Source organism: Megalops cyprinoides, chromosome 1 (assembly GCF_013368585.1).
Source record: "Megalops cyprinoides isolate fMegCyp1 chromosome 1, fMegCyp1.pri, whole genome shotgun sequence".
Lineage (NCBI taxonomy): Eukaryota > Metazoa > Chordata > Actinopteri > Elopiformes > Megalopidae > Megalops > Megalops cyprinoides.
The window spans coordinates 69809768-69836852 of record NC_050583.1 but is presented as its reverse complement, the minus strand read 5'-3'; the positions used below and the strand labels follow the sequence as shown (position 1 = coordinate 69836852).

The window sequence follows — 27085 nt, the reverse complement described above, 5'->3', positions numbered from 1 at the left end:
TCAAATGGCAAGGGTGTCAATCCAGGTAGAGTCTGAAGAGGTGTGTCTTCAGCCCACGTCTGAAGGGTTGGACTGAAGGAGTTTTTCTCAGAGGGGTGGGGAGTTCATTCCACCACTGGGGGGTGATGATGGAAAAGCGACATTGCGAGGAGCGTGGGCCTTTCATTCTGTTGTTGGGAGGAGCGAGGCATCCGGATGTAGCAGAGCAAAGTTGTCAAGCGGGTGCGTAGGGTAGGATGAGGTCCTGGTGGTAGGTCAGGGCAGTCTTTTTTGCAGCAGAAAAGATGAGAGTCAAGGTTTTGAAGCGGATCCTGGCTGCAGTTGGGAGCCAGTGGAGGGATCTCAGTAAAGGGGTGATGTGGGAGAACTTTGGGAGATTGTAGATCAGCCTCGCAGCTGTATAATGGATGAGCTGTAGTGGCTGAATGGTGCAGGCTGGGAGGCCTACAAGGAGGGCATTGCAGTAGTCCAGGCAGGAGAGCACGGTGGCCTAGACAAGCAGCTGGGTGGAGTAGGTGGTCAGAAAAGGGTGAATCCTCCTGATGTTGAAGAGGAGGAATTGACAGGAGTGTGTTATCTGTGAGATGTAGTCTTTGAAGTCTAGCCTGTTGTCGAGGGTGACACCCAGGCTCTTCACAGATGTGGAGGAAGTTACTATGGTGCCATCAACAGTAACTGAGAGCTCTTGAAGATGAGAGGTCTTGGCCAGGATGAACAGTAGATCGGTCTTGTCCAGGTTAAGCCTGAGGTGGTTGGAGGCCATCCATCTGGAGATATCAGCCAGGCATGCAGAGATCTTTTCGTCATCCTGATTAGTGTCATCAGCATAGCAGTGATAGGAGAAACCATGTGAGTTAAGGACTGAACCAAGTGAGTTGGTGTAGATGGAGAAGAGGAGGGGTCCCAATTCAGAGCCCTGGGGCACATCTGTAGTGAGGGGAGTGGGTGTGGAGGTGGAACCTTTCCAGTAGACCTGGAAAGATCTACCAGTCAGGTAGGACCTGAACCAAGAAAGGGCGGTCCCAGAGATGTCAATCTTCGAGAGCTTGGCGATGAGCAGCTGGTGATTGATGGTATCAGACACAGCGGAGATGTCGAGGGGGATTAGGACCGAGGACAGGTTGGAGGCTCTAGCTGTGTGGAGGGCCTCTATCACCGCCAGGAGTGCTGTTTCATTTGAGTGCCCAGGTCTGAACCCGGACTGGTGGGGATCCAGGACGTTGTGCTTGTGGAGAAAAGGAGACAGTTGGTTAAGTACAGCACATTCAAGGGATTTGGATACAAATGGCAGGAGGGATACTGGATGGTAATTGTTCATGTCAGATGGGTCAGTGGTAGGTTTTTTTAGCAGGGGGTAACCAGAGCATTTTTAAGACCTGTGGGAACAAGGCCAGTAGTTAGAGATGAGTTGATGATTCAGGAGAGATATGGGGCGATCTCACCGGATACAGACTGGAGAAGGGTGGAAGGAATGGGGTTGAGAGGGCATGGCTGTAGCTTGGTGGGTTGAGATGACTTGAAGAACTTCTGAATCATTGAGTGTAGAGAAGGAGGACAGGTGGTGACTGGATGCCTTTCCAGTGGTTGAGGTTGTAGCTGGAGGAGTGAAGGAGTCCCTGAAGCTGGACACCTTCTCAAAGTGAACCTTAATGTCTTCTGCAGAAAGAAGAGAAGGGGAGGGGGGAGGAGGAGGGGAGAAGAGAGTAGAAAAGGTAGAGAAGAGATTGTGGGGGTTAGTGATGTTAGCGTTGATTTTGTTTTGGAAAAATGAGGACTTAGCTGTTGTTGTTGCAGCCGTAAATGCTGTCAGGAGGGCATAGATTTCCTCCACTTCCTCTCAGCGGCCTGCAGCACATCTCTATCAGAGTGGACAGAGTTGGTCAACTAGGGGAGGAGGGCGACAGCTGTGATGTCCTGGAGATAAGGGGACAGAGAGCATCTACGGATTGAGACAGACATGTTAAAAACAGTTGTAGCAGCATTAGCAAGCATGTTTCAGAAGGAGGTGAGTGGAGCAGGTTTGATGTGTAACAGAATACATGTAATGGCGTTACATAATTAGGATACAAAAAAAGGTAACTGTATTCCATTATAGTTACAGAAAAAAAGAAGTAATCAGATTACCGATACAGTATACAGAGTGAAACCATAGCCAATCTTACAGTTGCCAATTCATTATCATGGCCTCTAGTGAAAAAAATGCTCTCACTGCGTGGAAATTTCGCAATTAGTTTGTCATTAAAGCAGAAAAGGGGAACAACATCACAATACAGTGCAAGTTATGCCTTACAGCCAGGGACGTTTCTAGCTATTGAAAAGATCCAGGGCTAAGTCAAGTTTTCCTGGGACTTGTCTTTTTTTTGTTTTTGTTTTTTGAAGGGAGATCGGCATCAGTAGGTTGGGAAGGTTATATCTACCTGTATAAAAAATAAATATTATCACATCTTCGTACTCTGCAAGTCAAGTTCCACTCTGTTTTGCAGTCTGTCTGTTGTTTTGCTATAAACACCTCCTTTTCAGGTCGAAAATATTTGGGGCTAGGCTTAAAATATTAGGGGCTATACCCCCGAATGATCAGAACCTAACAACGCCACTGCTTACCGCTGTGAAAATGCTGTCATCATCCAAGGACTCAACAAATAATTTAAAGAAACATATATAGGTTAGACCAACCGCTAACATTAACTACACAAAAATCCAGTTAGCTAAAGTTAACATTAGTTAGCTAGCTAACCTGTCAATACTACTACTACTAGTACTACTGCTACTACTGAAAAATATTTTGGGACTGTAAGTGGTGACGCTGGTGACGGGATGGTGTGTGGGTAAAAACACAAGCCCCAGACTCAAAAAAGCTTAACGTTAAGTTGCTAGCTAGCTAGCAAACGATACCTAAGATTAGAAGTCAATATCTTGGCTTGCAGTATGAATGTTTAAATTAACTATTTGTTCAGAAGAGACATGATGAAGCTGTATTGGTTTGATAGTTAGTAAAGTGTGTGAAAGCCAAATTAGCTAGCTAGCTACTATCACATTCCACTGACAAATACAAATATCACCTTGCAAACAAACACATAGCTAGCTAGCTACAATCAAAAAACAACGTAGAAAGCTAGATAGCTTGCTAGCTAATTTGGCTTTCGCGCACTTTCCTCAACTGTCATATTACTAATAGCTATCTAGCTAGTTATCAAACTAATACAGCCTCGTTACGTCTCTTCTGAACAAATAATTAATTTTACCACAGACACTGCAAGCAACCTGTTCTGACAACTTTAGTACTGTTAGCTAGCTAGCTAGCTAGCTACCAACCAAATTAACATTTTAGTTAGCAAATGCACATAGTTACCGCTAATAATCTAAACATGCATTTGCGCATAACAAAGGAAGGAATACCTGGACAAACAATTAATAAACCTAACAACGAACATAAAACATTATATTAGGCTAAACAATTTCACCAGAACATCCAATCCAATCCAAAAGTAGTGAAAAGTAATCCAGTTACGTTACTTTAAAATTGTGATACTTGAATTAGGTTACTGATTACAATTTTTAACAGGTAATTAGTAATTGTATTGGAATACATTTTCAAAGTAACCCTCCCAACCCTGGAGGGGAGGGAGGGTGGGGAGAACAGTGGAGGTGAATGTGAAGTGTGAAAGGGAGTGGAGGTCCTTCCTGAAGGTGGTAGTGGGGATATCAGAGGAGTTGAGGGTGGCAGGGAGAGAGAGAGAGAAAGATACAAAGTAGTGGTCGGATTCATGGAGGGGAGTCACCGTGAAGTGGGACATGTGACAGTTCTTTGTGAGCACAAGGTCGAGCTGGTTGCCGGCTTTGTGGGTTACAGATGGGGAGAGGGTGAGGGAGAAGGAGTGCAGGAGTGAGACCACACTAGCTGTTGAGCTCTCGGGTTGGATGTTGAAGTCACCCAGTAGAATCAGCGGGGTGTCTGGGAGGGAGCTCAGGAGCATGTCAAGTTCATCAATGACAAGACCGAGTGGACCTGGGGGGGTGATATAGAATGACAGTCATGAGTTTCACGGGATGAGAGACAGTTATTGCACGGAATTCGAAAGAGGTGATAGAGAGGCTCTGGAGGGGTACAAGGCAATATCTCCAAGATGGAGATACTAGCAGGCCTGTACCCCCTCCTCTGCCTGAAGATCGTGGTGTGTGTGTGAAGGAGTAGGATGAAGACAGGGCAGCAGGGGTAGCAGTGTTGGTAGGAGAAATCCAGGTCTCAGAGAGAGCCAGGAACTGAAGGGAGTTGGTCTCAGCGTAGGCAGTGAGGAAATCTGCTTTCTGGACCGACGACTGACAGTTCCAGAGTCCACCCGCCGCTGAGAGTGCCTCCGAAGAGGACAGAGTGGGATGGACGAGGTTGGCCGGGTTGCGTCTGTGGTGGTTATATCGCCTGGAAGGAGAAGAAAAGTGAACAGGGATAGGGAGAAAACACATGGTTTAGTGACAGGTGAGTTTGGTGAAGGAAATGGAAATGCACCTGGTGTAACGGATTGACGACGAGGCTGCCATATTGATAGCCTCTGACTAGAGTTAAATACCTGCGAGTGCTAATTACTTAGTTCAAAGCAATAACGACTCACTGGCTATATCTAAGCAGAGGTGTGACAAATCGACAAATTAACAAAAGATCGAAACTAGCTTGATAGCTACAGTTAAACAACAACAACAACTATCTACAAGTAAAGAAACAATACACTTATCTGCATCCTGGACCGATGCCGAACGCCGACTAGATGCACACTTATAATGAATACATATAAATACATTGCTTGTGCTGGATGGTGGATGCTAGTTGCAGTGTGAGGGGAGTGGAAAGGAAGGTACAGACTGAATAATTACCATCTGGGTGGACTCTCCTGAATATCCCCTCTGTAGCTCTAAAAAATACCCAGATGGGAGGAGGGAAACAGATCCCCTTCCATTCCACTCTGCAAATGAGGCTGTCTGGAGAAGGGGGTCTGTTTTTCACAACCTGAGCATGCAATGATTCTTCTCATGAGTATCTCCCATTCAAGGGAGAAACTGCCCAGTTCCCCTTTCCCAAAAATGCCCTCCCCCATTTACTGATTGATAGGTAGCAGGTGCTTCAAAAGATTTGCACCAGCAGCAGACACTTTGGAAAGAACCAGCCAAATTATTCTGCAGCCCCCTACCCTTCAACAAAAAACACATATTCACTACAGCTCCGCACTGATTGATGCCTTTTAAAAGAGCAAGCCAAATGACAGGCACTTGCAATTCACCAGCCCCAAATAATGAGCAAAGGACTTCATTGATTTAGCCCAAGGCTTACAGCTCCAACATCTGGCACCATTGGCAAGCCCAACATGGATGTCATTGTTGGAAGGCTTTCTATAGAAGGTGCAGATGCAGAGAGGGGAGAATTGGTACAAGAGATACAGATGGACGTGCCGGAACAGATGATCCAGCGGGCAGAGCCTCCGCTGTTGGCATAGGTACCGTGTCCCCAACAGCTGGCGTAGGTTAGGCATCCCTGGGAATTGATTCCGCAAGGCAAATGTTCGCATTGGCAGAGGCTGTGGCAGCGCCCTCTCCACCAGTGCTGCTGTCATCAATCAGAGAGGGAGAGGCAGCACGGCAACTGCTCAAATATGGCCTGCCGCAGCCTTGGATTTTTCCATTATTTTAGTTCTATAGCCCCAAAACCAGATTTGTTTGGTTGCCTTCTAGACCCGGTGAGTGTTTCCACTTGCTCAAAATCTCGTATTCAGATGGACATTCTCTTGTTAAGTGTCTGATGAAATAAAGATCTCCCCAAGGCTGCGGTGGAACAAGGGCCTGCCGAGTACAACCTGAACAATGAAAATCATCCTTCCTTTTGATGACTATATTGTTTGGTCCATATCCAACATAAAGGGGAGATTCTCAGAGTTTCTGCCAGCAACAACAGACTTTAACAACATACATTTAATCAAATTGGATTCAAACAAAGTCCAATTAAAAACAAACTTGACTTAGAAATTGTATTCTGAAAGTCATGAAGCACAATTGGAATGTCAGAAAGGTGTGGACTGTTCAACAACTGGAACAAACCAAATGGTGAAGAGGCAAGCAACCTTGACAAATAATTGGGAATTCGTTTCAGAATGTTATTTAACTGCACAAAGCATAACAATGAAGGTGCAATCAGAACTCAGAATGGACTGATAAACAGTCAATTCAAATGTGAACAACCTTCAATGTTGTTCTCCTCTCCGTTCAGAAAGTTTGCCAACCCTCAGACACCAAACACACTCACACACCTCTTAAATTTGAGAACATTCTACAGAATCCCGGGGCAAGACCATCAGTAGGAATCAAGTATGTATGAAGTATGTCATGTATTCATAGTCGAAGGGAAACAAATCAGTCCTGCTTCAGTCCTGTTTTCTCCATACGTTTACATAAAATAAGGTTCTCACTTTGTTTAACTTGAATGGATACACTTGTGCTCTCTTGTGCTGGAAGTCATTCTAGATAAGTGCGCCTGCCAAATGAATGTTATGTAACATAATGTAATGTAATGTAGTAGTTTTGTTCTTTTCAATAAAGCAAACATTAGGAATCAAAAGAGGACTCCTCGGCTTCACTGTCCTTGATTCTTCCAGCCATCTTCAGTGTCTTTTCATGGACATACAAATTAAATGCTGAAAAAAGCACACAGACAGTATGACATTACAATTTATAGAAATCATGGGATAATCACTTCAGTCAATAAATTAGAAAAGGTGAAAAAGGATAAAGGGGAAAACATCCAAGTGGTATAAAATTTAGACATATAACAATAGAAGGGACATGCAAAAAATGTTGGAATGCTTGATCTTCTGAAAGCCAACATCCTCTGTGAAAAAACAACACATTTAATTTATATCGGCACTCATGCAAAATTGTTGTGAAAGCATCTAAAGCGTCAGCCCTGGTCCTCTGCGTGCAGTGCTCAAGCAAAGCCAAGCAAGCCTTAGGCACTACGTCTGTTTGTGGGAGGGGCTGAAAGATGTCCAGAACAAGTTCAGAGTTTGTCTCCATTTACCCATGTGTCACTTTGCTCACCCCATACTGGCATTTTAAAGGCAAATTATAACAAAGTACTCAAGGTAGTTTATCTCTTAAGATATTAGATGCCTATCACCAGTGCTGGTTTTCAGTGACCAACATCACTATTGAAACTATTTAAAATCATGTGTGTGCTGTTTTATGTCATCCAGCCTGCAAGGTTGGTGGTTTGATTGAACGGTGGAGTCGAGTGCAGTGCACTGGCACACATATAGCCTTGCCTCAATGGGGCACCACACTGACCTCCCATGTGAACTACCTTTACAGTTAGAAATGACTGGGTCTCTCCAGACAGTTTATGTAACAGCTTACACAGAATTGAGCAAACAATATCTGAAGCATAGCGTTAACGCCAAACATCATTGAAAAAGACAAATTAGTGTTTTGTAACAATCTGTTCTAAAAGACTGAGAGACCCAAAGGAAGTGCGAGAACATGTGAAAGACACAGAGAGTGAGAGACAGCAGGTGCAGATGTCTGGGGCAGTGAATTGGTTACTCAGATCTGCACGGTTCTGGCCCTTTCACAATGATGGACATTTGGAGGGCAAATTGGTTAATGGTGCCTCCAAACAATAAGGTGGTCCTGCTATTTCCACATCCAGGAACATGAGCTGTGCAGCATCTGTACTCCTCTTATCCCCCTGGAAAATCTTAACCCCTCTAGTCTCACAGCTCACTGATACATTTCTAATTCAGTAATGGGAAAATTCAGCACTACTGTATGTTCCTGTCAAAGCAAATTAAAGCAAAATTTACAAATCATGCATTTAAAATATACAGGGACATCTAATGTCTCACAGCAGCTTGGCTACAAATCTGTTTTGGTGAACCCGAAATTCCCATGTAATCAATACCATAGTGAAAAAAATCCCAGGCAACGTATTGATTGAATATTATTTTTGTAATTACACTTTAAATATCATATGTTATGTAGAGATGCGAAAGGCAAGTAAGCGTGTGCGATCAAAATATGGCTTTCACTCAACAAAATGCATGGTGATAAATGAATATATGGGTTGAATACTATTTGAAAATGAACTAGTTTAAGTTTAGTTTTTCATTCGCTAAATTTTTAAGTTGAACGCATAGTTGATTTAAATGAAGCTGTTTTTTGCATCGTTAATCAAAATCTAAGCATACAAAAACTGAGCTAGAAGCTGACTCAACACATGGATTACTTACATAATTTAAACTAAAATGTATGCAGAATATACGATTGGTGTAAAAATGAATGTGACAGTGGTTATGGTGTGGTAATGTATAACTGACAGATTACATGCAAAAAAATGAAAGAAAAACAAGACTTTAATGTTAATGTTTAATCTTTTTTCAACTGTTTCAGCACCAATCAAGAAAAAACCCCTTTGTTCCACTCACAAGAGAGAATTTTAACTGTAACTAACTGTTTTAACTTTTAACTTAATTTTAACTGAAACTTCACGCACACTGTGAAAAAGTTCCTTCTGGTTGAAACTAACTAGATCGCTAGTCCACACCTGAAATGTTTGGATGTTAAGTATGACTACCTCATTGGTTTATCACATCACAAGTAGCATTATATGAATACTTAGCTTGGGCAAGGTAACTAGTAATATCTGCATAAGGTATTACTATATCACCTATATCATGTTGTAAAAAAGACAGATATTCTGCAAGGCCACACCTACTTTCTGCTTGAAAAGGTTGGGACTTGGTAATGCTTACTAGAGGTAGCAGTCTGTATGTATAGGCAGGTTATTATTTGTCAAAGCTGGTTTAATAAAGGATAATATATAGAGAACATTTTCAGTTTTGTAGAGAAGGCTGACATTTAAATGAGCGAAAAAAGAACCAAAGGTCAAAAGAAACAATAATTTATTCTTAAAAACAAACAACAAAACAAAACAAAACAAAACAAAACAAAACAAAACAAAACAAAACAAAGGAAACCAACCTTTACAAACCACCAGCAGGGACAAAATGAGCCTTCCCCTACTCTGCAGCCACACCTGCATTTAATCTGCCTTTAATTAGTAAGGTGTGGCTTGTTACCCAATAGGCTGTTTCCCCAAACGAATTGCCAACATGTGCACACAATTAAATGATTGACACAATTGACAAATGACAATTAGCATTTAGACTCAAGGGAGAGGTGGAGAAGGCTTTCCTTCACAAGTTTCCTTGTTGGTTTTGATTCCGAAATAAATTTCAAACTGGGCTGTAATCATTAAAACTTCCTTCATATACATTAAACATTTGATATGATTTGAATGCTGAAAACAGCCATGACCAACTATGATTTATGATTCACACACATTCAGGTGTGAAAATACTCATCAACCTACTGACCTGCTAATGCATGATGCATGTTGTCAGACAAACATCAATATACAGTATTGTACCAGTCAGAAAAACATTGTGTGTAGATAAAGCCTGGTCAGGAAGTTCTTAAAAAATGAAAATATTGATACAATGAAAATCTCATTGGTTTTAATGGTGCTGATTCAGTCCCTGACAATTTTTGAAACATTTGATAATGTATCATGCTCAAAAGCACGGTGATGTAGCCAGACACATATGAGGTCATATTTCATACAGAATGAAATTATGATTTTTAGTGCCTTAAACAGAGCTGTGGGGGCTGTGTTTAGCATAGGTCACACCACCCTCATCACCTGAGGCATCTCTGTCAGACTGCTGTATTATGTAGGATGCACATATTAGTCACCCCTTGATCCCTCAGAGCAAAGCGTAACAAGATCTTTAATAATTCATCATGCATGTATTAAACATATTTTGTCTGCTTTTCATAAAGGCACATCCAACATAATAACCATTAGACAGGTATATAATATAAAACATACAGTATTACATTGACAGATCACTAAATTTTCCAGTGAATTAATTTTTCATTGACAACTACAAGGGGAAATGTTTCATCATTTCAATTAAAAACTGTAATTAAAAAAATCTCAGCTTTTCTTGTTATACTGGAATTCCAACATCTGTGGATGTTTTAACATACAGTACAATGGTCCATTATGCCTGTAACGCCAAGTCTACCTCCCGCTTCTCCATTGCTGCCATCTTTGTCCCCTCCAAAAAACAAAAAACAAAAAACAAAACAGATGCTGCACCTCAAGAGCCCTCCTCTGTGTGCTGAAAAATACCAGCTGTTTCTACTCTCTGCACGATGGACGCATACAGAATAGACCCTTGCCATGAATTATTTATGTGTGGTAATGTTGTTTTTAGGTGTCGTTAATCATGTCTCAAATCTGTTTCCCAGCCTACGGAGACAGCATCCTCTCACTAACCAACTGTGGTATAAATCAAAGGTCATTAAGACCTTAGGTTCTTGAAGAGAATTTAGACAGACATCAGGACAAGTGATAGCCAAGAAAAGGTAACAAATGGGGAAAGATCATGACCTATGAGTCTCCTATCTGAACATTATGTTACCAAAGGCAGCCAGCCTATGGTGATGCCACTGGGTCTAAGGTTACTCACACTCATTCACTTTACATGAGAAAACAGCGAAGGTCTTCAGCAATGCACTAGACCTTCTTACTAATTCTTTTTCTCCCAGACCACCCAGTTTAACGTCCTACAATGCCACACTTCCTGTAATGTTCACCTTTTGCTTTGAAGGAGTTTGAGAAGTAGGAAGTAAACATTCTGCAAATAGAAATTTTTGCATAAACTTGCAAATAGAGATTGAGAAACCTATGGAAGTGTTCTCTGTTCCTGGGACAATTTGGCACACTTCATTTGGAGAGGAAAACCATGAAAATAAAGTTGTGTTGAGATAAAGTGCATGTCTGTGAACAGTAACAAGATGGTCACTCTTTGTTGCCATCAACTTTCCCTTCTAACTCCTCCTGAGCCTCTTTTTTCCTGTTTTACACTCTGGATGATCACAGAGGTTTTTTGCTGATTTATGATGTAAATGCCATGGACAGACACGGACACTGATACTGAAAATCACATGTAGGTGCTACCACTGAGCTCAATGGCAATGTGTACACACCCTTTTGTCATTTTCCCGCACAAAAGATTGCATCAGCGTGAGCACACACATTTATTTATTTATTTGTTTACTTCTTGAAAATAAAAGCATGCTGGAAGTTGCGGTCAGAGCTGAAATGCAAACATTCTCATATGTGCTGTAATCCTAATCCCAGGTGGAGGATCCTTCACATTAACAGAAATTCCACCTCTTCTCCTTTGTGCTTCCATAATGTTTTAATGGGGAAATATACCCGCAGGTTTTTTGAGAAGTTTTGGGCAGTGCAGTAGATATCAGGAAAATGTGACTCGCAGTTGCTCATGATGGAAGTGGATGTTATGTGTGACTTGGATTTAAGAACTGGTGCATCTAGCAGAGACTGCTGTCCAATAAGATAAGAAGCCAAGAACACAATCACTCAAACCTCATCTCTATTCCTTAAATGCAAGTGCAGCAGCTAACAGCTTACTTCCCATGACTACAGTAATAACAGTTCTATTCTTAATACGTCAGCATGTATTTTTCAAGGAAAGCAAATTCTCCAATATTACTGAATACTTGAGTGAACCGTAGTTATATGATCGTGTACCAATGGCCTGATTACCTTGTGTGCTGGTGTGGTTGTGCTGTCGGTCATTGTCCCCACAGATGACTCCACTTCCAGAATTAAGAGGATCATGGCATTCCCCTCTGAGCAGGGTTTGAATTACACTGAGATCTGCCACGGCCCAGCCTACTTAGATCTGGCTGGGGGCCCTAGTTTCATTTGAAATCAAAGTTTGGATGGTGGGTGTTTATTCTTTGTTCTTATTCATTCATTTCTATGGTTGGTGGGATAAATCAGGTGAAGAAGATGAAGTTGAAACATAGCGGGATACAAGTTAGTAACAAAGGCAGCAAGGCTATCATTACAAAAACTGGTGAGACAGATAACTAGTGTGATGATGTATTTTTTGTGACAGTGGCTGCAGTCAGTGAAAGTGAATGTTATGAAAAAAAATGAAGAAACGGTCAGCACACCTTGACGTATAACATAAATTTAAAAATTTAATTTTTAATGCTGCAAGGATATTTCAGGCAAAGCCCTTTTCTGGCCATCATATCAGCACAGCATGTTGCTTCCTTTCTGTTCAGCACTAAAAGTAATCATATCTTTCTTTGCATTTGGGTGGATTTTGTTATAATTTGTAGTGAAATTGTGTAGAATTTTATGTCAATAAATGTGGCTGACAATGGTGAGTGAGACATTTATGGCTATTGCTGTGTATAATTGTTGCCTTGCATACAATACTTGCTCTGACGCAATTCATTTCCATATCATCTCTCCACCGATGCATGCAGTTGATTTAATAATAATCCATCCTACCTGTCTGTTATTATGATGTGTGGCAAACAGTTGCCAGTGATGTGGCAGTGGTTGTGTCAATGTAGGCCTAGGTTACATTGCTGTGTGTAATTGTTGCTTGTGTAATTGTTGTGAGGTTATACAGTACTGGCCGAGTGCATCTGTAAAGTTGGCCAGTACTGGAGCTGCCGAATATTTAAAACACTACCTCTGAGGGTGTGCCCAGCCCTCCAATGAATGAGGTCTCATCACTGTCCCACCTGCTCCCAAGAGCACGTGTAGCCAGAGAGGGGGTGGTCACTTGCTTGTGTTTTTGTCCTCCCTTTAGCATTCATATTTTCATTGAAGGAAATGTCCAGTTGGGGATGCCCTTTGCTTGTCAAATTCAGACAACCATGGACTGTTGCTTTGAGAAATGGCTGTTGTTGTCCTTTGTGAGGATTTAAGACTCCAGAGGATAACAGCACGTGTATGATGAGTGAAATATGACAATAAGAAAAGCAGGATGAGGAAAGTAGAAAGTACAACAGCTAGTGAAACTGGCAGTGTTGATACTATTTTTTCCCTACCTGTAACATTTAATCAAATGTCTAATCAGTTTCAGTCCACATAACATAACCCTGTAGCATATATGGGAAAAGAGGAAGTGAAGCTGGGTGAAATGTAGAAAGGTGAGCTGATGACACATTCCTAAAAGGAATATAAATCCTCATGGAAGTACCTGGAAGCCAGTTCCTCACAGCGTATGTCATTGTTTTCAGAGGTGCAACAGTAGAAACAAAGAACCAATGATTGTGATTCTCCCTAAACACATGCTGTGTTCCTGATGGATGAACTCCAGCCAACCATTCACCAAACATAAGGGACAAGACTAATCAGTGGTGATGATACTACACTTGATGGGTGCAGTCCTGTAGCAATAATCCCACCTTTCAGATTTAGTAACTCTTCAACCTATTTACAAATATGTTACACTGCTGGTTCAAGTGATCTATACAGAGCTGGATTTATGTGACAGCATCAAAAATTATTTTGGTGAGCTCATTAGGGGCTGTTAATTTGAGCAGCCTGGTAATTTCTAAACATTTTAATTAGTTATGAATATGGATACATTAAGAATTTAGCAAGATTGAAAAGAGAGGAATGGATTTTTCTGATGCATCAGCTATACCAGGTAAACATAAGCTTCATACTTTTAATAATGCATAGTTTCAGTGGTGATGATCACATGAAGCAATGCTATTAAAATGAGTCTGAATGAAAACATTAATCACCATTCTTTTGTATAACACATTTGTTATCCACACCAGTCTAGATCACCACTGTAGTGATAAAGTTTTGAACTCCTAGGCAGCATTGCATTAATATGAGTGCATAGAGAACAAAAGGACAATAGTCTGTCGCCACATGTTTGTCATGTAGAGGATCTATTTGTATCAGTGCCGAGACTACCAACCAGTAGGGTTATGTTAAAAATGATGAGGTGTAAAAACTTTCCCTGTGGGACAAATTGAGAACATGTTGAGTTCCTGGGCTTGACTGAAGGCTGTACTCACATTCATGACAAATTGGAAATAAGACTTAGACTTAAATTGTAATGCTCAATGAATTCCAGACAAATATTTCTTTAATTCATACAGTCCCCCCCCCCCCCCCATTTAGGTGGAGAGAGAGCACCCAGGATATTGCAGCTGCCTAAATATCCTGTCTGAAGTCAAGCCAATAGCAGGAGCAGGTTGTTTATAACCCACAGATCACGATGTCACCTGCATTGCTTGCAATCAAGGATGCCCGACGGAAGCACTTCATAGTTGTGTGTCTCCTTAGTATGAGTACTGTTTAAAACTGTACCTGATATGCAATAACTCTTTTCATTCCCTCCATTCCCTCATTCAACATGAAATTTATGGAATCTGAGAATCTCATTGTGCGTGCCAAAGAGCACACCTCTAAAACAGAAACTCACTGAAACACGGACTCTATAGTGACCTCAAGAGGAAGACATAGACACAGCAGGCTGAAAAGATGAAGATCACACGCTGAGGTAGCAGGTCATCCTACTGCTGTGGCCTACCATCACTTCACTTTTCTTTCCAGTGTGACATCTTCGTGTACAATGTCCTTTCCTTGAGCTATTATACTGCCATTCAATACTTTAATGCTGCATTTAAAAAAAAAAAAAAAATGAGACAGATTTTGTATGTTTCACTTCTGCTGTCTCCGAGGTAGATGTAAGATTATTCCACAGAATGCATGAATAGGTCAGTACATGTTTCATAGATCAAGACAAAAATGAAACATCTCAGAAGCACACCTGGATGTGTATAAGATATAGCATGTGGTCATTCTCCTTGCACACACCATAAACCAAGTATTCAGTCTTTTTTTCAATAGCCATGTGAATGCAAGGCACTTTGTTCTACAGGTGGGACATTATGATTCTGCTCCTGGGTATGCTATTGAATATGGCTTCCTCAATTCTGGGTGATAGAGTATGCAAGTAAGGAACACCTGGTAACCAAAATGGACCTAGGATAAAAAAAAATACACTGGCCCCTGTCATAGAGGATCCATACTGTCGATCCTAAGACAATGTCACAAAATGCCAGTATAGAACAATCCAGGCTGAGACAGTCAGTACTTGTTCAGTATTCATGGATACCACTCCAAATGTTTCTGTGCCTTATTTTTTTAAAAAAATAAACATCATTTTCATTTTAATACATGCCATTTGATGTATATATTTTGCAATGCATATCCGAAAATGTATGAAATGCATCAATGAAAGTTGTCATAATTTACGTATTTGCTAATGTGTGTATGTGTGTGAATATATTCCATTTCATATGGATTTTGTAATTCAAATTTGAGTACATTTTTTGTAAAGATACATTCATGCAGCTTTCACAAACACAACTTTTAACAGGACAAAAATGATACTGTAATTTCTTTAACTTTGGTCTGAACCGATGGAGTGGATTGCAATACACTCATTTTAGGTAGACTCCTCTGTGAGCACAGCCTTTTCAAACATCTGTCTTGACCAGGAATATTTGGAATCAAAACATTGCATCAATCAGGGAAAGCAGATATAAGTAAAAAGATTTATATTAATGGGATTCTTGGGTCTTAGAACCACACTCATGGCTAGAGGTCTGCATTACAAAGAAGTTGCTTCTTGAGGCACATCTTGTCTACATGATTGGGTATGCAGCTGGAAGTGAGTGTGTTATAGGAAGTGGGCCTGCTATAGAAAATGGGTAGGCTATAGGCAAAAGGTATGTTATTAAAAATGCATAGTGATGTTTTCTTCAAGCAGGTCTTTAAATGAGAATGGGTTGATTTTTTCAACTTCACACCACCACCTATCAGTCAAAAGGAAATCAGTACATTATATACCACAAACATACAGTAGACCAGCCGTTTACTAATGTGCATGATTTAAGAAAAAAAAGTGAATAATGTACAAATATTGTAAAATAATATTAAAGTGATTATACACATTTTTTCCAAGCTGAAAGGTAAAATCATTGTGCCATCAGTGTTTGTAGAAGACAAAAGAATGAATTTTACATTTAAATGTTAGGTATGAGAACTAATTAAAATTCCCAAGATAAACATCTCAGTTTCAGAATTTCATCAGATTCATTGCTAGGAGTAACCACAGAAAAGCTAAGAAGATGAGGAGAGCTTTTTATAAATAAGCATAACATCCACAGCTATTTGTAACCATTAACACTATACAAAGCACTTAACACAACTTCACACATAAATGAAGCTTTTTTCTTCCTTAAATAACAAAACACGTTTAGTAAAAAAAATTCAGTGGAGAATTTATGAAATGCCAAGAGTTGCCCACATAACATACAATACTTATTACAGCAGTGTGGTACTGTTTGGAGCAAGGTTAATAACCAAAAGATTCCAGGTTTGATTAATTGGGTTACTGTTGTTGTACAAGGGCAAGGTGCTTAACCTGAAATGCCTCAGTAAACACCCAGTAGTATAAGTAGATAGTGAATTGTGAAAATGGTAAGATATGTCAGTTGCCCTGGATGAGATTGACTTCAATTTCCTTGTTACTGAATGAAGATTTTGCTTCTGAAGACACACATTGTCATACTGTTTTTCATTACACAAGATTATGAGCACAATGATCACTAAACCAGACAAAAAAAAATGTGGAAAACATCCATCACATTCATTCAGTTTAAAGTTAAGGATACACCTGTGGGCAGTTCAGATGCATTCGTATAGCATATGTATTGTCACCCCCAGGAAACAACATTGAACATTGTCATGGAATATCCACCTACTTGACTCCTTTGGTGGGGCATATGTTAGACATGCACAATGTGAATTGATATAGTTCCTCTGCTTCCCCAATTTTGTATTTTTTTTTTTTCAGTTAGCTTGGTACATTAGGTTACTGATGAATAAAAAATAAAAACTAGTAACTAGAAAAAAAGAATTCTATACTATTATTTTGGGCTTGTTCAAAGTAATTTATTGCATCTTGTGATGAAGCTGAGCGGTCCCCTCCTTCATCACGCGCTAAATTGCGAAATTTTCATTTCAGTCCTTTATAATCAGTATTTATTTATATGTTACTAGCAAGTCACTTCAAAGCCGTCGTAATACCATGTATGCGGATACAATTCATTTTCTATCCAGTTATTACTAATCAATTTCCTCGCCGTCACAATTGCTTGCTCATTTTCTTTCGTTTGTGAATGCAACTCTGAATATGACGGAGCGAAGTTTACCATCGGCGGATATGAAATTCAAAATGTTTTTGTGTGTGTAAGTTTGTGTGTTTGTCATTGTGCCTGTGGAGGTATTCGTAGTCTAGCCAGCTAGCAACACTGAAGAGTGAAGGGGAATACTGGTCAAACGACTGTCTGTGTTTAAAACACAATACAAGAAAACTAACGCAGCACGGTTTGCTAGTTCGAACGCTCTATTGGAGCGCGGCCACATGTGCGTGCATGTTCTCAACCCAGGTGCGCGAGGTGCGCGAGGTGCGGGCGAGCGGGGGGGTGTGTGTGTGTGTGGGGGGGGGGGTTCCTACTTTAAATAAAGTGGGATGCGATTCTGATATGGGATGTTTTAGATATTCAAACACGGTGGATTGCTGTGTAAAATAGTACATAAAGATAAAAAGTACATAAATAGCATTATATATTCCCTGTGTTCTCTGTACATATGTTCCCTGTGTCGTGCATCACGTGGATTAGTCCAGGGTGGGGTCTGGCAAGGTGCGTTTATTTAAACTGGCTGGTTAGCTCACTTAGGAGGAGACATGGACAGAGGCTAGTTTCTATACCTGCATTCAATGTGAATCAAAGTGAATGCTGGTTGCTGTGCAGCAACAGTGGCAACAGACAAGTAGGGTTTTTGGTTGGCGTTATTGGTTGACTTGTTGTTTTGTTGTGTGCATTTTTTTAATGCACCTCTGCTGTATTGAGCTTGCACTGTATTTACTGACCAACGTCTTGTTATGGAAAGCGCAGTGCAGTGAAAAGCGGAGTTAACATCTTATCAAATTCTAATGAAGTCTCTGTATTACACACTGTCTACAAATCATAATGCTGAAATAAGTTGTTGGAATAAGAAGAGATGGGGGGGGAAAGGCAAGACGTGAGATTCAAAATGTTAGTTTCTCAAAAATGACCAAAATAGGCAAATGCAAATAAACATAAAACAGGGGATTGGGATGAAAAGATTTTTTCTGGTTCCAACCTGTCAAAGAAGGAGCATTATAAATCAAAGATGTAGCTTCAGCTCATAGAAACATGTACCGTACAATGCCCCAGGCACAATCTGACAAAATGCTGCTCATATATGCACATGTATTGATGAGACCACAGAGACTATAAACATTGAACTATAAACATAAATTGCCAAATATTTTATTGAATATACAAGATAATGCCCTTCATATTTATTCATACTATATATATCCCTAAAATCATTACACAGAGAAATTTCAACTTGTTCACAAGTAATATATTTTATTCTAGAAACATATTAAAAAACATCTTATTAATTGTCACTAAAACATGTCATCAGTCTGTATTTTAGAAGTTTAAGCATCTGGAACAATACAGAAGCATCCAAAACTCCCTGTTTCCCCAGGGTATAAGTGGAAGTAAAGAAGGGATACGATAGTAGAATGGATTATCACAAAGCTTTCCAAACATGCAAACAAATGGGCATTGATCTGCACACATCATGAAATGGCTATGAAGTCATTTCTACTATCGGATTCATTATTAAAATTATAAAGCTGGTGATACAGTGGCAAGTCTGACAAGAAGGGGTCACAAGTATATTTTGCATTCATGGGTTGTGAAAGAAATTGTTAGGGAGACAACCATAAATCCAAAGGCAACATACTGGCATTTTCTGGATACAAAGTGTGAAGACATTTAAAATTACTCCTGTGATTGTGGCATTCATGGCTGGGTTACAACCAGTGACAACTGGTTGTGACAACTACATCTGAATGACAGTTTGATGCATGGCTTACCATTTGATGAAATCAAAACTGTGCTTTTAGGGCCTAATTGTCAATTTGGCTAAAAAGATGAATCTTACATTGACAAAGAAACACACACACTGAAATGTGACAGGGGGTCTATTATGTTTTGAGTTTTTCCTGCATGTATAATTCCCGGAGTCCTGGTTAAGATGGAGGGAGTCGTGAACTGCAACACATACCAAGACATTTGGGCCAAAAACCTGATTCCTGCTGCCAAGAAGCTGAAGCCTGGTCACAAATGGACAGTCAAGCATGACAAAATTCCAGGACATTCGTTCAAATTCACGAATAAATGGCTGACTGACTGAAAAAAAATGTTCATAACTACCCATATACATTTGCAGACCCCAATCTAATCCAAAAAAAAATTGTGATTGAAACCCAGGAAGCAGTTCACAAACAAAAAACAAGAACCTAAGAACCTAGATATATTCCATCAGAAGTAACCCCCCCAAGAATGTTGATAAATGTAAATGGATTGTAAACACAATGGATTGTAAACACAATCCATGCAAGAGACGTAGTTACGAAATACTGAGTACATGTGAATAAATGTGACCCTATTAACTAGAGTAGAAGCCATAATTTTGGAACAATATTACTTTGCTTTGTGATAACTGATTGAATAATATTAATATTAAGATTTAATAATATTAAGATAATATTAAGATTGAAGAGTACCGTTAAAAAGTGAGACAGAAAATTATCATTTGTTCTTATATCATGTTTTTGTTATTTAATCAGGGGTATGAATGAATATGGTGGTATTGTATATTTGCAAAGGTACTTAACATAGACATCTTTTTGAAATTCTGGCAATTTTTATGGCAAAGCCTCCCCATTTTACCATGTCATTGTAAAATGACATAGATGTTACGTAATCGTTGCTATGTGGTTACACATACATTCATTATTAAAGGTTTTGAAATAAGCATAGAGCACACGTACTTCAGATGGAAAGAGTTACAGTAGTTCAGTCATATGTCTTTAGATCCACCTGTGTTTTTGCATCCGTACCTCAGAAATTACAAACCTGCTCATCCATTCCGACCCAAACACAAAGTCTGTACGGGTTATAATTGCAGTGCTCTTTTCCAATAAATCAGTAAATGAGCAATAAAAACACATGTACAGCGCTGGACTTCATGACCAATAAACGTTGCCAAAGGGTTATTTGTGATTACACAACAGTATTCAATATCTTAACGTAACTTTATTGGATAAAATGGAACAGAAATTATTTGAATGAATAAAATCTAAAATCGAAACACCACCTCGGATTTTCTTCTTTCACGAAGAATCTTAATATATTTTTTAAAATATATCCAATATATATAATTTTTATATTAAAAACTCTACAATGTCTCCCAAAATTGAACGTCAATAACTGGTGTATTTTCTAAATATATCGTCTATTTATTATATTGTATATTGCGTCTGTGCTCTTTATATTTAGAATTTTACAGAAAACATTTACACTTTTTCATACGGGACATTTCACAGCTTTGCCACGGCAGGTTGCACATGAGCACATAAGCTTATTCGTCTAATCAACTATAAGTTAAATCACGTCTTTACAAAAGTAAGCAGTCTATCTATTCAGCAAACAGCCTACCAATTAAAGCATTCACACGCACACATTTAATGGGTCAATGCGGAAAAACAGAGAGCCATCCTGCAAAATTCTGAACGCGTGTTTACCAAAATAACTAAGTTAAAATTAGTCGAATTGACAACTTGAATCATGCCAAATAATTTTGAAGATGATACGCCATTGTTTGCTTATCCATATTGTTTGATAACGAAACGCAATCTCACGCCTCTGCTGCTGGTCCTTGCACGGAAATCATGTGCATCTCCCAATGCTTTACCTAAAGATGATGCGAGAGGTCAGTCAATGCACCTGTTCTCCTTTGCCCTTGCTCAGTCCAAAACTACAATTCCCACACAACACTGCGCTCTCTGTGCTGTGCGCCCAGTGTCTACGCCAGTCTGTTTGAGGAACAAGCTCTGTTGGCCTTTTTTCTGCCTTCTCACTGTTGCCTGGTGTCAACCTACGCGGAGAACTAAGGTCTCTCCGCCTTCTTCCCCAAGCGGCCGTTTCCAATTTGCGTTTGGTTTTCTTATCGCCGCCTCTATTGGCTTCTGCCGTGCCAGTCAGGCGCTTCCCCTTAGCTGTGGAGTTGAGTAGCAACAGCTCGGAAACATCTGGGTGCCGCAGCTCGTCTCCTCGCTTGTTCGTACCGTCTTCCTGCAACCGCAGGTTGTTGCGGAGTGCTGCTGAAAGTCAATCGAGTTCTTTTTTTCCACATGAGAGGATTTGACGGAGCTGGTCGGAATTAAGAAACAGGACCTTGTAAGTACATTTTAGGCGAAGGTCTTTTTAAAAGGAGGGCAAACACCGTTGGGTTATGGAAAGGGGTAGGTTGTAAGACGGAGAAAAAGTAGTGCTTTCCATGAGACTGTTTCCTTTATTATATGAAGTAGTTGTGATGAGTAGTTACTGTTAGAGGACCATGTAAATGTGTCGCGGCGAAACAGCCGGGCCTGTAAGAAAGCCAGTAACAGGCTTAGTGCAGGTTGGTGGGTTACTTTTTCGTGTTTTCTGTGGGATTGTGGCTGTAATATTTGCAAGGTGTGTGTGTGTGTGTGTGTGTTAGTTACTCTTGGACACCAGTTACTACAATGTTGCTGGCGTGAGGCAAGGAAGGAGGCAAAACGTGAGCTGAGCTGTGGAGACTAAATAGTTATTTACAGTACATATCGTTGGAGGTCCCGAGAAGTTAAATGTGTGATCTTTGTTTTTATTTTATTTTTACATAAATACAAGATGTATATAATGTTTAAAAAAGTTTTCTTCAGCCGTCCAGTTAAAGTTACAACTTACCCATTTGTTTTAAAAAAGAAAATAAAAGGACATTTAAAAAAAAAGGAAAATAAACACACAAGTACCGTAGGGTAGAGCTTGCAATTAATGTTTATGCACAATGCGTTTAGTGCTTCCAAATGAACTAATCTTTTATACAGTTGTAGACCGTTTCGCTGTATTCTGAAACTGTATTCCAAGTTCACTTTTTGTAATCTGACGGGAGGCTGGGAATTCATGCACGCTGGCAGCTGCTAGGAAGTTTACATTTGTTTGTTACATTGACACACAGGTTAGTGTTTATACGTTATATATATATATATATATATATATATATATATGTGTGTGTGTGTGTGTGTGTATGTGGAAACAGAACAAAACGAGGAGCGACGAGGGCCAGAGGACGAGAACAAACAGACGATGTCAAACTGCATGCTAAAATATTGTTTACACATCTAAGTAGTGTAGCTCTCATCTTAATCGAGTTGAATACAACGCACCCTGCAATTTCGGTCAATGAAGGAAGAGGCGGTTGAGACACTTCCCTCGCTGTTCATTTTCTGTGAACTCGGGTCTTGGCTAGTATTATAGCAAAGTAAATGGGATTGAAATAAAGAACAAAGTGGCTCATACGCACATGTTAAAGGGAGCTGTAATAAACTTTAGTTGCTCCATCAAGGAATTCTTTATCTTGTGTTTATCTTACTCGTGAACTCTATACGATCGTGTCAGTTGTTTTATATATCCTTTTTTACTGCAACTTGTGCAGAGGGCTGGGGAAATGAGTGACGCTTCTGGCGAGGGCACTGAACCATAAAAAAGTCGAAAACAATATCAGCTGCGTGGATCTGTCAGTTGCAAATGTAATGTGCCTGCCATTGTTTATGCTTACTGGAAGGAGAGTAGCCGGTGACAAATATAAGGGTATTTAAAATCTCAATGTTCCGAAAACTAGGTTAGCGAAATGTGCAGTTTTATTACCTCGTGGACCTATTTTCTAAACTTACCCTTTATTTGGGAATTAAAAAGGGGGTCTGGCCAGCTTTAGAGAATCATCCCGCGCTATAACCCTCAACCCCCCTCCCCCTTCTAAAGAGGAGAGAAAGAAACAAAGTTGTGTATAGGAGAGGCTGGTGGCAGGAGTGTAGAGGAGTAGCATATGGCACTAAAAGGAGCACAGCTGGAGGTAGCATTTCCATCTGAACATGATGTCAGCGCAGCTGACAGTCTGCCACCCCCCCAGTCTTTTATTCTAACACACAGCCTGGGAGTCAGTGTGTGCGGATCTGTGTGCGGGAGAAGGTATTTCACTCCCTCCAACGTCTACTCCACTTCGCATCTGTCTCTGGCAGTCGGATCGTTTCTCTCTTTCTCACCAATTCAGTAAAGGGACTGCAGCTGGCTCTGGAGAGGCTAGACTTAATCAAGTTGATGCATACTGCAGGTACTGTGCAAAGGGGGTCTGGGCAGAGAAAGCTGATTGTGTGGCAAGCTTTTTCACCCATTTTTTCGCATATTTATTGTCTGTGAGCAATCTTTCAAAATGGGAAGTAAGGATTTTTTTTTTTTTTGGGGGGGGGGGGGGGGGGGGGGTTCTAGTCCACCAGGGCAGATGAGAATCAGGAAGAGAATCATAGTGGCAACAGAAATCACTGTAATTATTATTATTATTTTTTATGTGTTCTTTGTGTTCAGTTTGGTAGTTGTGATTTGTAGCAAATGTAAGACTATGTGTGGATTTTCTAAAAAAAAGAAAAGAAAAGAGTAGAGAGGACCAAGAATACATCTCAAAATTTTTAAGTTTATTCATGTTTTGAAGAAGTGTGATAAATTGTGTTTTTGAAACTAATTCTGGAATGTTAGTGCTGTTTACCACATTTTGTCAACATTTATTTATTTAAGAAAATAAAACTGCACCTTGTTGTTTTTTGAAGAACAATATCTAGTAGTTTCCAGTAAGTGACTTGTATGTGCAGTTTGAGTGTACAGGATTATCCATGGTCTCTAATAAAACAGCATGTCTTTCATGGGCAAACTATGCCACATACTTTCGCTCAAGTGAATTGTGAAGTTAGCTGAAAGTGGTGCTATGTCTTTATTCTCATTCATTTGTTTTTAGTTTGGAGTGACTAATTTGGGACTTGCAGGTTTGAGCTGCTTGAATTGGCTAGACAGCTGTAATCGCACTCCTCCTAGTCTTAATCTCTTTATCTGGGCAGCAGCTGCCATATGGCCCCAGTCAGCTGGATCAGATGTTCATAAGCTTCCTTCTTCGTCCCCCCTCTGTCCTCGCAGTCTCCTAATTTGATCACTGCTACCTTGTGAGCTGTCCTGCAATCTTTATTTTTAGCCATCTTAAGGATTAGGATTGATGTAGACTACGGGGCACTTAAAGTGATTGTATTGTAAATCTGCTGTGGTTCCTCTTTGGGGACGATGTGCAGTTTCTTGAAAGATGAAGTGCTGAGGGCTGAACAGTTGCATGCCTGTAAACCTCTCACTGAAGGAAATCTGGATCTCGGATGAGGGGCTACGTAGTAAATACACCAAGCTTGCGCAAGTGGTAGCGTGCTTACAAGTATTTTAAGGTTGTAGCAATCTATAGCGAGCAGGTGTTTTCAATTCCTGGATAGTTTACTAAATCTGATGTAGTGAAACTGTATTTATATTTTTCGGAAATGTGCTATTAAATATGATAAGATGAAGGGAATGAAAAGGAAGCATTTTCAGCAGTGTCGGAGTGATGGCTTTTGGTATTCCCCTTTCCGTCCTTTTACACTTTACTTTACATGAAGGCCTCATCTGGCAGTCTACATGACTACTATTTCCACTGGAAAGCCTGTTACCTAAGCATAGGCGCCGTGGCCAAAGCGGGTTATTTTAAAAATACATATGGTCCCAAGTGCTGAGGGTAAAACCGTGGGACCAGGGTATAAGCTGTGCAGTGTTAGAGGAAGGCATCCGCAGGCAGGAGGAGGTGAGCTGCTAATGCCTTGCCTTGTCACACTGTCGCTGACCAAAGATTATGTAGTCTTGTCCAGTCTGCGTTATTTCTTTTCATAAAGTATCCACTTTAACATTTTAAGCAAATAAGATGGATTCTGCAGATGGATTTTTTGCAGTGGATATTTTTGGCATTTACTTTCTTTTTTAATCTAATATGTACAGTAGGTGTGAACGAAAGACACTGATATTTTACTAAAATTCTGTAATTAATTTTTTTTCCTTAATGAAAAGTTTTAATTAGATATTCTCGCATTGGATCATGTACATAAAAATGGCACTGATAAACAAAAGCATTTTGAAACAGTCAACTGTGTGATATGGCCTGTTCATTAAAATCCATCATTAAAACTGGAGCAGTTATTTTCAAACCATTGAGAGTGTGAGAGTTTTCTCTCACAGCTAGAGTGAGTGAGTGAGTGCGTGAGGGTGCAGCAGAGGATGGGAAACGGAAAAGTTACATAAATCCTGAAGTGGAATACAATAGCCATTCTGAGGGGACGCTAACATCTGCTGTGTGTTCCAGGTTATGAGGACAGCATGGAGTTCCCAGACCACAGCAGACATTTGCTCCAGTGTCTGAGCGAGCAGAGGCTTCAGGGCTTCCTTTGTGATTCCACAGTGCTGGTCGGCGATGCCCAGTTCCGAGCACATCGAGCGGTGCTGGCTTCGTGCAGCATGTACTTCCATCTCTTTTACAAGGACCAGCTGGACAAAAGGGACATTGTTCATTTGAACAGCGACATTGTCACAGCCCCGGCATTCGCTCTCCTGCTCGAGTTCATGTATGAGGGGAAGCTCCAGTTCAAAACCCTGCCGGTCGAGGATGTGCTCGCCGCCGCCAGCTACCTCCACATGTATGACATTGTCAAGGTCTGCAAGAAGAAGCTGAAGCGGAAAGCGGCCGAGGTGAACGGCAGCAAAAGGGGGGAGGAGGACGCCTCCAGCTGCTCCGACAAGCTGGAGAGCCTCTCAGATGGCAGCACGGACCACCCGGGTGCCGGGGACCTGCTGCACAGCGATGATGAGGACGGCGACACCAAGCAGGACTCACTGTCTGAGGCGGGCAGCATGTGGATCAGACTGCCGGGGGACCTGCCGGCCAGCAGCGGGGACGCGGAGCCGAGGGGGGCCGCAGCCGGCAAAGCGGAGCCGGCGGGAAGCCCCTTCAGCTCAGCGAGCTCCCTGACCCGACGGGTGTCAAGCGATGCCGACTGCGTTCTGGACTTGTCTGTCAAGTCCAGCTCGGCAGGCGTGGCCGGGGAAACGGCATCCGGCAACCCGTACTTCTGCAGCCCAACATCCACAGACATGCTCCAGGGCGGCCTGGTGCAGGTGAAGGTGGAGAGGGACACGGGCTCCGATGAAGATGACCTGGCTGGTGGGGACTACGAGATGGACCACAGCAGCGCGAAGGACAGGCCCAATAGCCGCTCCACCGGCGCCCACAACCACGCCGCCCACGGGCGCCTGGGCTACGAGGCACACCTCTCGGCTCTGCGTGACGCCTCCCTGTCCAGCGAGCTGGACCGCGAAGACAAGGCGAGCGAGGACGATGAGATGTTGAGCCCGGAGGGAGAGCGCGCCCAGGCGGAGGCTGCCGGCCTGGACGGCTCCTTGCTGCCGTACGTCTCCAACATGCTCGCCCCCCCGCACAGCCAGATCTTCATGTGCCCGCTCTGCAACAAAGTCTTCCCCAGCCCCCATGTGCTGCAGATTCACCTCAGCACACACTTCCGCGAGCAGGAGGGTGTGCGGGCCAAGCCGGCCGGCGACATCAACGTGCCCACCTGCTCCATCTGCGGCAAGACCTTCTCCTGCATGTACACGCTGAAGCGGCACGAGCGGACGCACTCCGGCGAGAAGCCCTACACGTGCACCACCTGCGGCAAGAGCTTCCAGTACTCGCACAACCTGAGCCGGCACGCCGTGGTGCACACCCGCGAGAAGCCGCACGCCTGCAAGTGGTGCGAGCGTCGCTTCACGCAGTCCGGGGACCTCTACCGCCACATCCGCAAGTTCCACTGCGAACTGGTCAACTCGCTCTCTGTCAAGAGTGAGGCTCTCAATTTGCCTAACGTCAGGGACTGGGCGCTGGAAGACAGCTCTCAAGAGCTGTGGAAATGACCGATAAAAAAACCATACTCCTTTACATTATTAAGACATAAACTGGGCAGAGAGGTAAGGGACCTGGGAATAGGGTGGTGGGGGAGTCTAAATCGGCAATGATTCTGGTATGTTCATCTCAACCTTGCTA

At 41.5% G+C, this 27085-nt stretch overlaps 1 protein-coding gene and 1 pseudogene across 2 annotated transcripts; one reads left to right on the top strand and one right to left on the bottom strand.

Moving 5' to 3' along the window:
• Nucleotides 1-298: 298 nt before the first annotated feature.
• On the bottom strand, nt 299-22382 carry LOC118795571 (annotated as a pseudogene).
• On the top strand, nt 20978-27085 carry LOC118782970 (zinc finger and BTB domain-containing protein 18-like). Of its 2 annotated transcripts, none has more exons than XM_036536620.1 (2): nt 20978-21315; nt 25355-27085. In XM_036536620.1, the coding sequence occupies exon 2, from the start codon at nt 25369-25371 to the stop codon at nt 26953-26955; it is 1587 nt and encodes a 528-aa protein (XP_036392513.1). In that variant the 5' UTR covers nt 20978-21315; nt 25355-25368; the 3' UTR covers nt 26956-27085. The 2 variants fall into 2 exon arrangements, with proteins under 2 accessions (XP_036392513.1, XP_036392506.1); XM_036536613.1 differs by lacking the exon at nt 20978-21315 and adding an exon at nt 23115-23269.